The sequence below is a fragment of the Lissotriton helveticus genome, chromosome 8 (genome assembly GCF_964261635.1).
Source record: "Lissotriton helveticus chromosome 8, aLisHel1.1, whole genome shotgun sequence".
NCBI lineage: Eukaryota > Metazoa > Chordata > Amphibia > Caudata > Salamandridae > Lissotriton > Lissotriton helveticus.
This window is the reverse complement of record NC_136069.1, coordinates 599,307,256-599,326,235: the sequence shown is the minus strand read 5'-3', so window position 1 is coordinate 599,326,235 and position 18,980 is coordinate 599,307,256. Positions and strand designations below refer to the sequence as shown.

Genomic DNA, 18,980 nt, shown 5'->3' with positions numbered 1-18,980 from the left:
ACAAACAGCATCGGCCAGGCAATGCCTTCATCAGCACACCTACGGCGACCACCCTGGGGGTCTGGGACGTTTTGAACAGAACCACTCCCCTCACCACCTTTCCTTCCCCGTACACGCCCATACACTTTAATCCAGAATTCCCCCCAGCATTACAGGAAGGCCCCTTCGATGCTTGGTGAGAGGGGGGCTGCCTCGCGCTTTTTCATTTGTTCGAATGGGGGAAATTTTGCCCTTCCAGGAGTGCTCCAATGTCTTTCAGCTCCCACCTACTGAGGAATTCCATTATTTACAACTTAAACACTGGGTTCTGCAACCGCAGGTACAGCTGGCCGCTACCAGGGAGTTGCGTGCCATTGAGAAATTTGCCCTGTTCGGGGCCTCCTGGAGGGGAGCCATCTCCTTTATTTACTCCCTTCTACAGACACGGACCTCCCCGCTCACCTCAAGACACCAAAGGTTCTGGGATACAATATTGGACACTCCACTACAAGAGAAACAATGGTCCTCACTATATAGGGATATTCCCAAGTTTAACCGCTCTATGTTTTTAAGGGAGGCTTATTTCAAGATTATGTACGAATGGTACCTACATCCTCAGAGGCTACACTCCCATCTTCTCTAATGCTTCAGAGAAATGCTGGAAGGGATGCAGGCACCTGGGCGACTTTAGGCACATCTGGTGGGACTGCCCCCAAATCAAGAACTTCTGGAAGGAGGTCCTAGCCCAAATCAAACAGACCTTAGGTTACCCGATTCCAGACACGCTATAACACACACTCCTGGGGATCCGGGATACCAAACTGAAGCGCCAGACGCAAGGGGACAGCTCGGTAATGTGGCTCTGCCTTGGGGCAGCCAAGATGGCCGTAACCGCAACTTGGAAGAAATCAGAGGGATCAGAGGCTCCTTCCCCCCCCCCCCCCCCCCCGGTAGAATACATTTCCGGGGGACTGCCCCCTGTTTGCATGCGGCCCGAGGATTCGAGCTCTCCATCTCTGTCATATCTAGAACTGCCACTAACACCCTCGAGCTATCGAAAGGAAGTCTACAACGGAAGGGTTTCCCTCTCCCTAGACAGTGACCTTTTGTAGTAACTGTATATGATATTTGTTTATTGACCGTCACACTTTAGTTTAAGTTCTCATGTTCTTTGGCTTCAGGGGCGGGGGGTGGCCGAAAGCTGACAGCTAAAGTAATTCATTCATCGCCGATTCCTAATTCACAAACTGTATACGTTCTATTAGCACACTGTACTGTTAGGATGATATTAGGCATTGGGGTCTTCTTTCCCCACATGTTATTTTTTGCATTTCTATGTCTTTCGCTATCTTTAAAACCAAAAAAAAAGATATTTGACAAATGATGGACGGAATGCAGAATAAATCATACATTCACCCCCAGTCAAAAGATTTGGGTTAAATTCATCGTTCTTTTGCTCACCATGCCATCCCAGTTTAGACACAGCCATATGCAAATCTGTCTAGGCCCTGACCCTCACGGAACAGTCCAGTCTGGATCAGAAACAAACATCCTGGGGCCAGTTTCGTGGTATCACCCCTCATCAGTCAGGCTAGCTTGAATCCAGTGGTACAGTGAGCCCAGGACCCACACCTGGGGTCTGAGGGTTTGGAGGCTGAGGCTGCCAGGGAGACCCAATCTCTGGCTGCCCGAAACACGAGGTCTGTGGGTAACACGTCCTCAGCCACGCAGAAGCTGGTAAGCTTGCATACTACGGTGGCTGGATTTGTACAGATGCAGCTGGACGCCCCTTCCATGGCCGCAAAAGATGGATTCAGGTGGCATGGGGTGATCATAGAGTCCAAGGATCTGGCCTTAGCCCTGCTGTCCTTAAAGCACTCTAGAGCTGAATACGCCTGGTTTCAAAAGAGACAGAAGCCAATACAGGGCATGTCCATAAGTGAGGCTTGAGCATCCCCTGAAAAGCTAGTTGTTCTCAGCCAAGCATGGCGCCGTAAAACCACAGTCAAGGAAACTGCTATGCCTATCAAGTCGGTGGTATCCAGTCCACATCTCTACCATCTGCAACAGCCTGGGAGAATATGGCCCGGGCATCCTCCAGGACCATTGGCAGCACCTGAGTAACAGAATCCCCTACAGCATGTGAGTAACGGTCCAAAAGACAAGTGGTCTTCATGGATTGCAGTGCCAGGCTGGTGGAAGAAAACATCTACTTCCCTAAGGTATCCGACCTCTTAAGAGTCCCCATCAATAGGGCGGTAGGGAATGCACCAGGATTTACATGGGAGGTAGAGGCTTGGTCCATCAAGCTCTTCGAGGTAGGGTGTTGTGTAAGGAAATTAGGGTCCCTTGAGGTAGGGCGGTGGCAGCAGCCAATCGTCCGGTTCACAGGAGTCCTTGTGCTGGGCTTGGAGGAAGTCCCAGGCAGAACATCTGTAAGGTGCTCATAAAATGGTAGAAGCTGTCCTGAGGGGGGACACTCCTGGCTGAAGCACCTCCATCAAGATGTCCGTCTTGACTGCCAGTGAGGGTAGGCTAAGGTCCAGTACTTTCGGCAACCTTCTCACCACCATTGCACAGTATGCTCCCTCCTCAATAGCCACGCTAGTGGGACAGAAAGCCTGCCAGTAACTGGAGAAGTGTCCAGTTCACATGCCTTCATTAAGTCCTCACACCAGTCAATTTGGGTAACTAAAGGCTGGTATTGCTCAGGGTCCAGCAAACCTCCCCAATCCACCCCAAATCCTAGCCCACATGAAGAGGGCTCATGCTTCATCCTAGAAGGCATGGCTCCAGTTGGTGCCGGGTGACGCCCGTCTAGCTAAGTGTCAAAAGCTGGTATAAAATGGTAGCGGTGCTGGGAGCATCAACATTGGGGCCGGCATCAGAGAAAGTCGAGGTGGTACGACCTGCGGAGGTGCACTACCAGGTGAGTATAATGTCAATAAAGAAGCTTGATCAGTGTCTTTGTTGCAAAAATATAAGTCTTTATTTCAAACAGTCCATGCAAAGCATCAGCCAACGCATTTCGTTCAATTGTTGAACTTCGTCAGGGCAAGGGTGATGATTGGCGAGTAGTGGCGAACAATACTTGTTCCGGCAGTCAGGTGCAACTTCATCTCGACTCACGGGAAGACGAATCGAGACGAAGTTGCGCCCAACTGCAGGAACACTAAACGGGTTCTTATCAAGAAGGCCCACGCAACGGACACAGTCGAAAGATCGACAAACTTGGCATTCACTTCAGAACAGGGACCGGACCAGATTGGGCCCCAAGAACCACTCTGTAACAAAGCATTGTTCGCCACTAATCGCCAATCATCACGCTTGCCCTGACGAAGTTCAACAATTGAACGAAACGCGTTGACATTATACTCACTTGGTTGTGCACCGCTCCAGTGTTCTCATTTATCTGTCTGGCAGTTGGCATCCCACAACGGCTGGTGCCGGAGTTGATTGTGTACACCGATTCTTACTATATTACTAAGCTATCACTTGGGGAACACACCGAGGAGGTGTGGCCATTGAAGTCCGCCGTTGGTTCTCTTTTCTCAGTGGTACGACCTGCACCGATCTGGATCCACCTGTAGACCCAAGGGGCCCGAATGGTGGCAAAGCTGCCGGTGTGGAACTAGTAGGGGTCCTTCTCAAACCCGCTGGGCCTACGGGAATGGACAGCTCCATTATGAAGCACATGGCCACATAACACCCTTGGAGATGAGCGGGGGCCCGCTCCAGCTCTCAGAAACACAGGGAAGTACAGAGCTGATCTAGGTGCTGGCTCAACTGCGGAGCCAGTCCCCGAATGGCGACACTCCCTCATCTAATCAGTCGAGGCAAATTCGAAGACCTCTTCAACTTCTTACTCATCTTCTTGTGCTTGAGCTTACCGGTGTGGCCTGATGACTTCAAGTGTGACAACGATTTCGGTCTCAGCAACCGATCCCTTCCTCTTGGCCAGGATCGAGACCATTGCAGCGGCGCACGGCAAGCAGCTTGAGGAACTGCTCCCTCAAGGCCTTGGGGAACATGGCACAGCAATTGGTGCAGATCTTTTTGGGTTGTGATCACGTTACAGGTAGCAGAGGTATACAAGATGTGAGTCAGTCACCGATATCTGTTGATGACAAGAGCCACAGAGCTTTAAGCTGGCCTTCCTAGTGGACATCCATGCCACACCAGAAGAAGAATTCTCAAAAAACGTTGACAAACTCCGGCTTTGCGCTGATTGGCCCAGAAATAAAAGAACTAACGTCAATGCGCTGGGATGGCACCTATATAAGTCCTACACACATCACTTTCAGCCAGGGAATAGTTCTAAGGTAAGGAATCTGCAGCTAGAAATCTCTATCAGAGTTTTTTCTTTAAGAAACACTTACAGCCATGCAAGGGGTGTGCACCCAGAATGGCAAGTGGAAATACAGACACTGAACCATATAATCTTTACAATGATTACATTGAGAGAATGGGCATGGTGATCAGTCGTCAATGTGATTGAGTTGTGGCCCTTAAAGGAATATTGGTTTGAGCAAATCACACTCACCTGGAGGCTACATATTTTTCATACATTTCCTCTCTAGCTTTTTTGGTATCTTCGAGCTGTGCCTGAAGCCTTTCCAAACGATCTTGTTCATGTGCACAACGAACGCTGAGCTCCATGTTCTGATGATTTAGGTATTCTTTATCTTTTTGGAGCAGAGTAACAGACTGTTGTAAAATTGTCACCTGGTTAACACATAACATAAGTTGTTATTCAAAGTGTACCCATATTTTTACAAATCCCTTCATTGTAGAAATGACAGTAGAACAAAAAGAATTCATTTAAGTGCATACACATAAAAATATACTTCTTCAGAGTTAGATTTTAATTTACTTACACTCCCTATATTTTTCAGACCAATTCTTTATTGTGATGCAACAACAAAATAAATAAAAATAAATAAACTTTCATAAAAAATTACCATAATATGCACTGTCCTCATGAGTGATTTGGGTCTAAACAATTGGCTCATTACAAAAGCTGATCAGATTTAGCAAAATCATTTACCTCCAAACACAACATACCAGAGCTGTCAAATACGAAACCTATTTGCATAAAAACACAAGATTATTCAATGGGATTCTTCATCCGTCCGTTGGACATTGGTAAATCATTTGTAAAGTGCTCTACTGGTGAAAGCACGCAGTAGCAAAGTGCCTCTTTTGAACATGGTTAGACCCCACTTTTTGCCTGGTAAGCATTTAGTTTTGACTGAAAGTGCACAGGGCCCCTGTCAATCAGGTCTCCTGTGCCAGAGCTCCTTCCATAGACTGTACCTATCGCTTCCACAACCAGCACCACTTTAGTTCTCATATAAGTCCCTAGTAAAAGTTACATCTGTTACCAAGTGCCTTGTGGATCAATAAGGCCACTAAGGGCTGCAGCACGAATTGTGCCAGCCCCTAAGGCCCCCCCCCCGACCAAGCAAATGCACACCTCCACTGGCAGCCTGCGTGTCTTGGTGCAGACAAAACTAAAGAGTCGACATGGCACACACACATCCCTGTTTTCCATGCCTACAGACACTGCCTGGGATATAGGTAAGACACCTCTCTAGCAGGCATTAGCCATAGTACAGGGTGAACTATATCTCCTGTGAGGGCATATTTGCATGAGCATAAATGCCCCTGCAATAGTCTTGCCGATTCCTGGATATTGCAGGTGACCAGGGAAACCATAGTAAGTACATGGACTGGATACTCATCATTATGAGTTCCCCAGCTTAACCGCATGCGCGCGGCGGCTATTTTTGCGCTGCGCGGCTTTTTTCAAAAAGCCGCGTTACATGACGAGCTGAGCTCATCATGAGCGTGCGAGCAGCACAACTCATGACGAGCTCAGCTCGTCATGAGCGCAGAAGGGGTTCATGATGGCTTCACTAAAGTATGGGATGTTTGGTACCAAACACCTTGCCATAATAAATCTGCACTGATTCCAGTGTCAGATGTATTAGAAATTGCACACAGAGGGGTCCCCTGAAACCTACCAAACCTTAGTGTGGTCAGCGACTGGCCTTAGCCAGCCTGCTACCACCAGACAGAGTTCTGACCTTATGGGGTGCGTGCCTCTGAGCTCAGAGGTCAAGAACAATGCCTGCCCTGGGTGGGGTTTTCACACCTCCCCCTGATCAGGAAGAGCCATGCCGCCTTTGTAACACAACCCCAGCTTCTCCTGTTAGAAGAAGCAGGTCCCCCCTGTGTTCACCCGCTTTTGGTGGGAAGACAGGCGGGAAAACTCAGCATGAATAAGAGGTCCCCCCCCCAGCCAACTACACTCCTCAGGTGCTGGAGGCAAGGTGAAGTACACTTTTCAGTGCCCACCATCTTGAAGAAAGTGGGACTTATCCAATCAGGGCTAGGGCTATGCCCCCCTCCCACAGGAGGTGGACATATCAGAGGGTGTAGACACCCCAGGTAAGGGGCCCATTGGCCACTACCTGTCACTTCCTAGTAAAACCCCTAAATCTAGTATTTAAGACGCATCCCCAGACCCTGAAATTCAGTCTCTGGTGATTTAAGAAGAGCCGGACACCACAGAGCCACACCAGCAGAGAAGACTGCAGAGAACTACTGACTTGGCCCCAGCCCTACTGTCCTGTCTGCAGCCCTCAACGATCCTGTGCCAAAGATGACTCGTCCTGCAGTGCAGCGACCTCGAATATCCCGGGGAGGACTGCTTGCCTTTAACAAAGATCAAGATCTCTAAAGAACAGCGGTTCTGTTCACCAACAACAAGCTTCAAGAAAGGCCTCTGTGACCTGAAGTACGGTAAAACCCTGCTCCCGGTTCCACCTCTGCACCCAATGCCTCCGGTCCGAGTCTAAGTGGCCTACCGGTCCCAGTGAGGATTCCCAGGGCTCCAGAGCCTGAGTTCATCATGAGTTGACCACTCCTGGACTCCTACACGTCGCCTGCAGACTCTGCACGGAGACCCCTAACCAAAAACTGCTCCGGAAAGCTGGTTCTGGCATCAAAAGGCACCCCTGCACCCGCCAGCCCTGGGTCTTGGTAAAGCGGACCAAAGATGTCTCCAAGTCCCCCGGCATCATACTTACCTTTGCAGCGGTTGGTTTCCTTCAACCCGCCTCCTAGCCTGCAGCCCTTTTCCGATTTGGGCTTTCTTCATTGCTTAACATTGGGCACCTAACGCTGTGTTGGCACCCTGCACCCGACTACCCCTTTGCTGCTGGTGGTGGTGGTGGTGTTGGTGCTGCTTTGGACCCTGACAGTGCTTGATTCAACCCCCCGGAGACTATCTACCCAAGCAGCTGTTATTTATCTATAAGCAGCATCTGTCTGACTGACTGCCCCATTCTTCGTTGAGTTGTATTGGGTGCCTAACACCGTATTTGCATCCAGCAACCGGCTGCCCCTGTACCACTGATGGTGTACTGTTAGTGTTGAACTGAGCCTAGCCCAATACTTTTCTTAACTTCAGAAGATTGGTTTTGTAAGTCGATGTTACCCAACTGTATGGTGAATGTTTTCTTCCTCCCATAGGTTAACAGTGCAAAGCCTGAGAATTGAACTAAGTGGCTCTTTACGATGGCGGTCAGAGGAGTGTCCAACCGGCATCAAAGTGTGATTGAGATCGGCCGACAAGGAGTTGGCGGTCCCACCTGCCATATTTTGATCAGACCGCTGTGCAGGCGGTCGGAAACTGCCTTTTTCTATTGTGGCTTGTGCTGTGGCTCGGAAAAGGGCTGCAGCATAAGCCGCAGTACAAAAAGTCATTTCACAAACATCCATGCACTCTGTGGTACCTAGCACACGATGAATGGATTTTTGGGGAGTCACATCATGGCTCACAGGGGATCTGCTTGGGGCCCCCAAAGTCTCTTTCCGACAGCCTATTCATAGAAGTGAGACCGCTATGATAAGGCTGTGGGATCCTTATGGAGGTGCCTGAGCAGGCACCGCCTCCATTCAGGATCACGATGCTGACCGCCACTCTGGCTGGATCCGTCGATTCTGGAAGAGGCATCGGTCTGTCCCCCGACAGACAAGGGTTCGACCAGCTGCATCTTAATGCAGCGGCCGGCCCAAAGGGCTATCTGTCGGAGGCCAACAACAACAAGGAGCAAAGAGGGAAATATGGGACCTAGGTCGCCCCCCACTCATCAAGTTTCAAATCCAAAATTGACCTAGATCACAGGCACTATTCTCTTGTACTTTGTAATGATATCTCTCATGTTGCATTTAGTTTACAACAACCTCCCCTCTTTCAATGATTATGGGGTAGGGGATATATCACTCACGTGCCCAACTTAAAAAGCCCGTCCCTCTAGACAAATTCTTGTGAAACCACTCAACCACTGTGAAAAATTTGAAATTTTTTGGCCACTGCTTTGGACACCGGGGTTTCACAACCTCAAAAGGCCGACGTATCTCATACCAGCCGAGAGGTATTAAAAACACACACTTGTGGACTAACTCCTTCTGTGAGCTGTCTTGCGTCCCCTTCGTATTTTTACGATACTTGGACGGACTGCACGGGTCGTGAAAAATTTCACGCCCTGAAGAAATTGCCAGATGAACACTATGGCAATGAAACATGTCGGCAAGTAGAATATGGCTGTATAAGTAGCAGTCAGATTCACTTTTTTAAATCTATGCAATCAGCACAAAAGAATAGGAATAAAGTTTGTACGTCTGTGCTGCAGGCATATGTTTTATGTTGTGTGACACTATTGTGTTTTTTCCACTGCACTCTCTTTTTTCTACACATACGTGTGTTCATTTGGACACCTTTCTTTCTTCTAAGCTTGATGGCACCAATGATGAGAACAGGGCTATCCTGGTGAGTACCTACCAGGTTCCCCATTGGTGGTGCGCCCGTGAGGTGCCAACTCGCTCTCACACATTTTTCACAGTGGTCGAGTGGTTTCACAAGAATTTGTCTAGAGGGACGGGCTTTTTAAGTTGGGCACGTGAGTGATATATCCCCTACCCCATAATCATTGAAAGATGGGAGGTTGTTGTAAACTAAATGCAACATGAGAGATATCATTACAAAGTACAAGAGAATAGTGCCTGTGATCTACTATCTGTCGGAGGGACTGCCACCAACGGCCTCTCAGTGGCAGTCCCACCGGCATCGTGAAGTGCCGCTAAGTATCCACTTTTGATTCTGAACAGTATTTCTATTGCAAAACGTATTTACCCAAGGCAATGTTTTGTGGCTCTACAAACTAAATATAACCAAGTATTATTTTTATGAATTGGTCTCAGATTTATTCATTGAGTGTGTGCCTCATTTATTGCCACTCAATAGTTGCTTAGCACTGCCCACTGATAAGCCTAACTGCTCACCCACTCTACAACAAAAGAGAGCATTAGTATAATCTACTTTAGCCTCTGTAAAGCCTCTGGGGATCCACTGGACTCTCTGCACATGATACCTTTTTTTGGCATAGTATACAGTGAGCCCCCTCCTTACACACGCCATATTGACCACATTCATTTGAACACTGAAAGACAGATCCTGGACCCACAAGGACCACAAAAGATTTTACTTCAGAGGTAAGAGACTCTCAAGCTGGCTGACCCAAGTTGTTCTAGCATGCTAAGAGCAAAAGCTCAATTTTATTAACCTTCCCTTTGAGGAAGTTACGGCTTATCCACTGTTCGAAGTCCAATAATTACACACTGAGGTTGGAAGCCTAAATTAGGGCTTATTTGCCTAGTTGCAGTGCTTAACTTGTAACAAAGAAAAAAAAATAAGTACCAGGGCTCTTGTCAGCAGGTTGCATCATACATTGGCCCTGCTATGCTGCCAACGATAGTAACACCACAAACACAACCATCAAACTCCTACTAGTGGGACAATTCGGACTATTTCAGGCCCCCAAAGGTAGAATGGCTTGGGTGGCAGGTAATGGTAATTTTTAATGTACATTCAATTAATAATTAACTGTTGTTGTGGTCATCTATAAATTAGACAGACAGCGCTACCTTGTGGCTGACTATTGCAAGTGCAGGTGTTGACAATGAAGTGCCGATGCCGTGCACCTGGAACCACCAGCTCAAATTAAGCACTGCCTAGCTGGATACAAAATGGCTACCATCAGCCTAAGGCAGAACCTGACAGTCTAAAAATAAGATTGGACAAAGGTCTCACACATACATTGAACAACTTTGTGGGCAGTGACAAACTATGTGGGACCATACATTGTACAGCCAATCTCTTTAAGTGAGAAGAGGAGGAAAGCATGAGACACTAAAAGTGACCTTCTAAAAAGAGATTTAAACCAGAACAAAATAATCTCCACAATTCCTATTTCTGCTAGTCTCTGCATCATTACAGAATAGGCCATGGTGTCAAATGTGGCAGAGGGGTCCAAGAGGTTACTTCCATCATTCACCCTCTAATGTTATAGCGCTAACGTCATCCTTAATTTCCAGGGAAGTTTCAATCACTCTTTCAGGATGAAAGCCCAGCTGCCAGGGAGCCAATGCATTAGTCTCTTTGCGCTAGGCGGAAAACAGTCTTGCCCCAAGTTTTGTTCCTAAGTTTGAAGTGTTTGGGGGAAGGTAATTGCAAGGTGGTAGTTAACGTCTCCTACATCAAGTTCGGCTTTTTCGGAAGGCACAAACTACTCATTTTGCAGTGACAGGCACCTGCCACAAATGCAGGTAAGAATCAATCAGTTCTGTAACCCTGTCCCAAATGAATGGGTTGACTGATTTCAGAATCTCCACAGGACAAAGATCAGCAGGAGAACATGATTCTAACATACAAAATTATCGGCACTGCAATGAAGTTGAAAATACATTTTCTTTTCTTTGGAAGAGCCCAAATTGTTTCTCATTTCGCAAAACACCAGTAAAATTCTTCCCCTACCACTCATAAGTTCTTCCTAAAACAGCCACACACAAAAATAATTGGAGTTCATAGAAGCAAGTCAAACAGTCATCTTCATCAACCTTTGGTGTCTTATGCTGCTTGGTCTTGCCCTTTAAATTGAATGTCAAAATATTGCCAAAACTTGGGAATCAGGGAATGAATCAATTGAAAGTACTATAAAAAGCAGGCACATTATCAAGTAGCAGCTTGACAAATCTTCAAACACAGAATGTTCCAGATGAAAGCAGGGGAGGAATCCTTAGATGCTGTAGAAAGGATATGGGTTCCGTAAGGGACAGGATTCCAAGTCAAATAAAAGCGAATGACAATGTGAATAATAGTTCAAAGGCTCATTGCCGTACAAAAGTTTAATCATCATAAATGTAATCAAAGGAACTAAACCAATTGATATTTACTTACAAGACATTACCATGTAATAAAGGAGCACAAAGCTCTTCGGACATCTAGTTTTTGGAAGATTCAACTTCAGTGGTAGCCCAGGACAACAGAAACTATAATAGATAACGGAAAAAGTAAATGCGGTAGACATATGGTACTACCTTAGAGAATGGCAGGAGACTCCTCTTGATGGAAAGAGTGAAACAAATGATCAGGCTTGCACTTCACAGCCATCCTTGGTCATACAATAGTCACAGAACAGCTTGTGAGACGTACATCTCATTTTTAACAATACCTTAAACACTCATTTATCTGTATGCTACTCGTACGGTCTATTTAAGAAGGATTAAAGACTGAATCAACCTACAGTGATGTGAACCTGTGGCCTACAGGTTACTCATAGTGCTATCAGATGTGTTCAATTACTCCCCTATTTTGCACTGACTAAAAATATAGAAAGAGATTGATTAGCACTCCCACAACAGGACTTTAACATGAAGAAAATGGGATCCATATCATAAGTCGCAAGACTAAACTGCCAGCCCTTAATACTTTCAATTCTGGAATAACTCAACGCCTAATAAATATAATTTGCCAATACAGAGCCACAAACCTATAACCAATCTCCGTGATTATATTTTATTTCATCAAAAATTACTGTTTACATGCTTTATGGTAACTTATTTGGGAACAAAACTTTAAACATACATAATCCAAATGCGCTTCTGCTAGACACTTCTTTTTAAAATGAACACCAACCCTCACTGAGAATTCTACACTAAAACATACATCACTCAACCACACTCATACGAAATCACCCAATAAAAACATAATAACTATTAAGGTATACACATAAAAGTGGACGTGGACAACAACAGATTTATCTAGCTACTATTCTAGTGTATAATTTCTATAAAACATAGTTTATCACTTCAAAATTCAATTTTTAATCATATCAATTTATAACATATCCAGTATCTTGTTCCTGATGTGCAATATTATACTTTCAAGAAATAATCTTATAATGCATACATTTACAGTTGATATTCTATTATCTCTGGTTGAAAACCTTTCCATCAATCAGACCATATGTTAGTGCACGAACATTGTAGCGTAGAATTTTCAGAGTGGGTTGGGTTTCATTTAAAAAAAAAAAAAAAAAGAGGACGTGGAAGCACATTTGGTTTATGTTTGTATAAAATATTGTTCCAAAAGAAGTTGTGTGCTAAGGCATGAAGACTGTACTTTTTGATGGAATAAAATACAATCACTGGGATTGATTATAGGCTTGTGGCTCTGTACTGGCTAAGTACATGTATTATGTGGTAAGAGTTGCCCCACATTTGGAAGTAATAGCGGGTGGTTTAGTCTTGCAACTTATGGTTTTGTTTGGTTCCCCATATTTGCAATTACAGGGGCCCTTTTTGTGGATATTGAAAGTAGGATCCATGAAAAGATGAAACTGATATTTCAAACCTTTTATAAAACCAGTTCCCATAAAGAATGTCAAAGCAGTCACATACAACTGTACTTATACTGAGGAAAACTGCAGCTCAACATATACAAGTAATATTGCCAAATTAACCTAATTCAATAACGAAATGGAATTAAACATGCTGCACAACAGCAAATTGTACATTTATATTATTTAAAGTAATAGATTGGTGTAGTTCTGGACATCCCATCCTCTCTTATTACCTCAAAGAGATAATCAGATATAAAACGTTCTATGCTAGCCTTTCAGAAGTGATATCACCAGATGGATACTCTGGCAAGGAGGAAACCTATCCCTTGATTAGGGCAACATTCACCTTGCAAAGAGCAATCTTCAGGGACGTTTGCTGATCTCCTCAAATTACATATGAGGTATGTGACCCAGGGCTTTCAATAACAACAGTCCACTTGTCTTTGAGTTTTGTACAACAGGAGAGAAGATCTTTTACCCGTTAGCACTACAACAGTTATCAAAACAATAAGACAATACCTTTTAAACCTTCCTAAAATCTTCTACAGACAGAAGAATTAGAGCCTTTTCTAATTTTCTATTTCTGAAGGAATAACCATCACTTGGAGAGAAATAAAATCATCTTTGCCGATAATCTGTAGGCAACATTGTAAACCACTTGAATTTAACACGACTAGCAAACCATAGCTTCTATTTGGCATCAAACTGAGAAGATTTTAATTTTAAACAATAGATTTGTGTGGAGCTGGAGTCTGTAGCAAAGAGATATGCAATATAAACCAAAACTCTTACATTGCATGAAGGGAAATTCTATTATGGTAGTCTAACATAGAAAGAGCTAAAATGGCGGTGAAATGGAAATGAGAATAGCAAAACACAAAGTATTTGATAGAAGGTAAATGCAAGCCCTGTTATGTCAGTTTTCATCCATTAACTCAAAGAATAAGACCTTTTCCAAAAGATGACTATTCAATCATAAGACTTCTCTCAGGATGCAGGCCTTAAACTAGCTACTAGAAAATTATAGGACACTTGAAAACTCACCTCTTTTGATAGCTCATTTTTGTCCTTGGTTTGTGCTGTGTGTGAAACTTCCAGTATTTCAAATCTCCTTCGAAGTTCTGATAATTCACAGTCAAATGCATCACGTTCACTGTTAAAATAAAAGTATATATAATAAAATATACAAAACTTTTTGTGCCTGCTAATCTTCATAAGAAGTCTCTGCAATAGTGCCTACCCCAGATAACATATTGAAAAACAAAATAGGTGTAGGAAATGGCTGAAAAAAATATTTAATTGAAATTTGAATAAGGAATGTAAACTTGTAGATTTCAGGGACAGGGTAAGCTTCAAGTTCAGAGTTATTGTAAAATTTAGGTTCAAGCATAGGTTTAGCTCAAGAGGATAGAATAGCATTGGGGAGCAAAGCATACTTCTATTTTCTCTATGAAGGAAGAGAAATGAAATCTCCGCCCAATGCTACGGTTACAGTACATAAGCAGAGAGTTGCATAGAGGATGGGGTAAAAAAGTAAAGATTCTTAAAAGACCCACTTGTGGTCGGCATCTAATGCTTGGGAAGGGGCAGGACTGGGAGGACATTTTAAGTGGGACATGGGGGGATATCTACATAGAGTTATATGCTGGATGGAAAATAAATCATATTGGTGTGGTCATGCACACAGAGCCCATCCAACGGTCAGGCACGTCTTGTCAATCCCACTGAAGGTATAGGATGGGACTACAAGGTCCCAGGGAAGTGGTCATACAAACTAATTTTAAGATTTTACAGGTCGAAGATTCGACAGAAAATAAATATATACAGATCAAAGTTGTAAGCATTGGGGCTCATCTGTATCTGATGTTATAATGGGGAAGGATATTTTTTATAAATTAGCAGCCGTGCCATTGTATGGTTATTTTGGAAGGAGCTGGGCTATGAACTGCTCATAGGCTTTGTCCCATTTCTTCTACTTTGTCAATCAGGCATAATGAGGGACACAAATACAAACCGACACAAATAGTATCTCCATATTCTGGGCTTAATACTAGCTCTTAGATACATATCTCAATAGTGAATGTGAAAGCTTCACTCTAAAAATATATACACTAGATGGAAAAATCTTCAATTTACAGAATAGTGAAAAAAAGTTCTGCAAATAATTTTAAAACAATGACTAATAAATGAACTCTTAAAAAGGAGCTCTATTGCAGTCTCCATTTTTGAGTCACATTATACAAGTACCTTCCCATACAAAGGAAACAAATGTCCAATTACACAAAATGAATGGCCTCGTCGTGGAAATGATGAGTGCCAAAACCTTTTATGTTGCAATAGATGCAGAATTAGCACCTTCTTGTAGAAGGTATTTTCATTTTTTCAGGATCTCCCTGCACAGTGGAGGCAGGGTTGGGTATTCATAGTAGAAGATTTCAGAAGCCCAGGTCCTAAATTCAATAAAGTCAATCTGTGAGGCAATGGTTTGACTTGAACCCTACATGTAAGAACTGGTCTGCACGTCCGCCTCCTATGTAGTCAATCTAATAAGTGTAGATCAGCACTGGTGTGGCTTCAAACGCTAACCTAGTGTGCCTTAAGCTCTGGAGCAGTGGTTCTTAACCTGTGGTCCAGGGACCCCTGGGGGTCTGCGAGGCCCACTTTGGGGGTCTACAACCGTTTTACAAAATTAAATATTACAATACAATAAAATTTATAAAGTATATACTAATAAAGAAGTCAAATTAAAAATGTCAAACTTTTTTCCATATTTGATTGTGAATTAAACAAAACATTTCAATTTGTTTGGTGTATACTGGTTTTTGTATTTTGGTGATTTTTCTAAAGTTCAAATCATAGAAGTTGCTTAGGCAGAGGGTCCCTAGGCTTCTAATGATAACTTAGTAGGTGTCCCAGGATTCCAATAATGATTCAGTGGGGTTCACGAGGTTAAGAACCACTACACTAGAGCATACCTGAAGTAAGATGCTTTTTTCAAATGTTGCTTTGGCACATTATTCACTATGCCTTTGTCTTGTGACTTGTGAAATAAATGAGAAATGTACAACATTGGAAGTATTTGTTGATTTCTGATTAATTTCAAGATCTGTGAACTCTAGTACAGACATCACAGGCTTCGTTTTTCCATTGTGTGACCATTAATACAAGCGTCAGGGTGGTCTCTAATGTGTTCTCAGTACTTTTTTGCATCTGTGTCATACCAAAACTGGATCACACATGGCTCAAAATGAGCTAATGAAAGAAAAATTAAACAACATCAGAGAGAGCACAGATCATTTCAGGTTCTTATAAAGTCGTTTGAAAGACCCATACACCCAACAATAAAAAAATCACAGATCTACTAATGTCTGAAACAAAGCATAATTCAGCTACACCATAGGCCTCATATATTCATGAGTGACAGTATTGGGAACATTGGTTGGAACTACTGACACTACAATGTTGTGGCAAAACGAACCACAAAGGGCTGAGGATGAAGGAGCGATATTGGAGCCAAGGTGCACTTTAACATAAGTCATACTATGTTGATATCCCCAGAGTCTTTATGTTTTTCATAAATGCCTATGGTTAGTAGGATTTCATAGGTGTCAACTGACCCCAGACCCAAATACTGTAGCCATCCTTCACAGCAAATGTGGATATACTGTTGATTTCAGGACATAAAAGGTAAGAAAATATGTATGTATCCATATAAGCAAAACTACGCTAGGTTCTCCTGGATCTACATATTTCAGGACTGCCCAGGCAGGGGTGGGTTCACAGGGCTGCTCTAAAGTCCATATTGTAGTCATCTCTCTTCGAAGCTGAGAAGGAATTCAGAGTAGTTAGGAGAAGATTAGACACTTAAGTCATCGCCTACAACCTGCTCCACATGAGGTAGAAAGGCTGACTTGGGAGTGGGGGTTTGTGGACCATAGTTGAGATGAGCTAGCAACTAGTGGGGGCAAAAAAAGTGATCTAGTCATAGTAGGGGATGGGAGAAACAGTTCATGCAGGTAGTACTCCCACCCAATATAACAATTCTAGTAGTATTTTTCCCCATCTGTGGAGCTGGATAGAGATAATGTCACCAACTGAGCCCCCGTAACGACTGTTGGTGCCTATTGGATGAAGCTGTGAGGCTCTACTACAATTCAAACTACCCTCCCACCCTATACAAAGGGAAAATAAGACTAAATACTGATGTCTATAGGTGCATTCTGAACCCTGTGTGGGCAAATTGAGGTTACACTTCTCAATTAGCCTCCCACCTCAGTGAGCTCCTGGTGTGGAGGTGCAGATCCCCAAACTAATACCGGCTGCCCCTACTCTCTCCACTTTTCTCACAATACAAATGTGTGATGGGACTCTAGAAAATCTTTCTGCCCCTAGGATGGGCAGATTGTAGGCTCCTGGAATTGAATGGTGTGGTCTGATACCAAAACAGGCCGGCCCCTCAAGCCATAAAGAGAAACAAATGTATATGAAAGTAACCCCTGGTGCAACTCTGGGGGTGCCACTCTTCCTTTACAAACATACCTGGGGTCTTGTGGATGGATGCCTCCTTGGGATTGCCCTCCTGTGGTGACCGAAGACAGGGATCCACCAGGACAAGGTACCCTTGGAAAGAGGAGAGTGTCCTCCTATCAACAGTATCTCTCCGGTTGCATTCAGCACTAAGGGGACTAAGCAGTGCCCCCTGAGCACCACAAAAAGTGAAAGCAGAATAAGGGTCCTTATACTTTCGCTTTATACAGTCATGACACGAGAGCCCATGACACACGTATCACCATTACCACAAAAAGAAACATCAGGCTGCTGAGGAAGATTTTCCTAGCCTGGGTAGAAGGCTGTATATGGAAGCCCTCTGATGTGAGCACCAGGTGGTTTCCATGTCCTGGGTGAGAGGACATGATGTCCACAACATCCATACTCTAGACGCTGGTTGGAGTACAGTTCTCTGCACCGAAGGGGTCAAGCAGAGCTGGGCACACAAGGTTCCAGCTGAGGTGGTGAGATTTGTGAGGTTGGTGCCCCCTTTTGGATTTCTTATAGAAGGTGTCCACATGCCACAGCAATCCTGCCTGTAGAGGCCTGCTGAGGCCAAAACATGGAGATCGCTCATGCGCGTGGCTGGAGTGAAATTCAACATGGCGGCCCGCTTTGTTTCCGGTGACAGCATTGATATTTGCCCGCAGCAGTGAGCCTCATGGTGCTAGTGCCTCACATTCATCTTGATCAGTGGGGTCTGCAAATCCATGGCCCCTGTGACATCATCTGACGAGGACGGATGATAGCCCTGTGTGGGACATGGTGGCAACAGATACATCTGGGCCCCTGAACACTGGCACATTGTTGGTTCCCCCCTGGACAAGGAGGTGAGTTGGCAGTGGGACGCTGAAACCCCCGAAACTGCCATTTCCTCGAAGGAGAAGAGCCTGCTACAGTGGCTTCTGTGATTTTGCAGTGGCTGGGAGGCCTTCTCTCCCTATTGTTGTGGGGCCTGGTTGGAAGTGGGGTAACAGCGTGAAACTATCAAAGGACGCCTCCTTCCCAACCTGTTCCTAGCCCAGTGGCCTGACATTACTGGCTTAACATCCTCTGCACCTTGACCAGTGGCCTTTGTCCCTTATATGCGCACTTTTTTTGCACCATTGGGGGAGTAGCCGGGATTTCTGGCGGCCCCGATTCTGGCACTTGTGGCCCCCTCCCCTTTTTTTTGGGTGCTAGCATGGGGCACACTCAATGCACTAAGGATGATGCTGCCAGAAGTGCCTCACAGCCGGGCATCAAAAGGGTGCTGGTAGGAGGAGATATGGTGTACATGGATGACAGGTTTGACAAGCTTCTAGCTGCAATCGATGCTTCTGGGGAATGGTTAGAGGGCAAGATGGACGTCCCTTTACGTGGAGCTGTGTCTTATTCAGGAGAATTCGAGGAAGGTCTCAGAGAGGATCACTGCCCTGGAGAACATGGTGCCAACCCTGGCGCCAGTTTCTCAGTTAGCGGACCATCGCATCACGGCTCTGGAGGTGCAGACTCAACACCAGGAAGCGTGCTTGGATGAACAGGAGCATCGGGCCCAGCTTAATAGCAGTGGCATTAAGGGGCTACCTGAGCATGATGAGGGGGGACTCACTGCTGGCTTACCTGGAGACCTGGGCTCAGTTGCTCCCGATGGCCTCTCTAAAATCTATGCGTTTGCGCGTGCGCAAAGGGTGCCGGCACTGGAGCTTTGCCCTGCGGCCCCTC

General features: G+C 44.9%; 1 protein-coding gene across 1 annotated transcript in view; it reads right to left on the bottom strand.

Moving 5' to 3' along the window:
- The window catches only part of PIBF1 (progesterone immunomodulatory binding factor 1), an 853,407-nt gene that overhangs the window by 711,757 nt on the left and 122,670 nt on the right, over nucleotides 1-18,980 (bottom strand). Inside the window, exons 7-8 of the mRNA XM_078656041.1 lie at nucleotides 13,773-13,881; nucleotides 4,523-4,704 (exon numbers count right to left, since the gene is read on the bottom strand). Coding sequence (XP_078512167.1) covers nucleotides 4,523-4,704; nucleotides 13,773-13,881 — 291 coding nt within the window. The remainder of the gene's footprint in view (nucleotides 1-4,522; nucleotides 4,705-13,772; nucleotides 13,882-18,980) is intronic.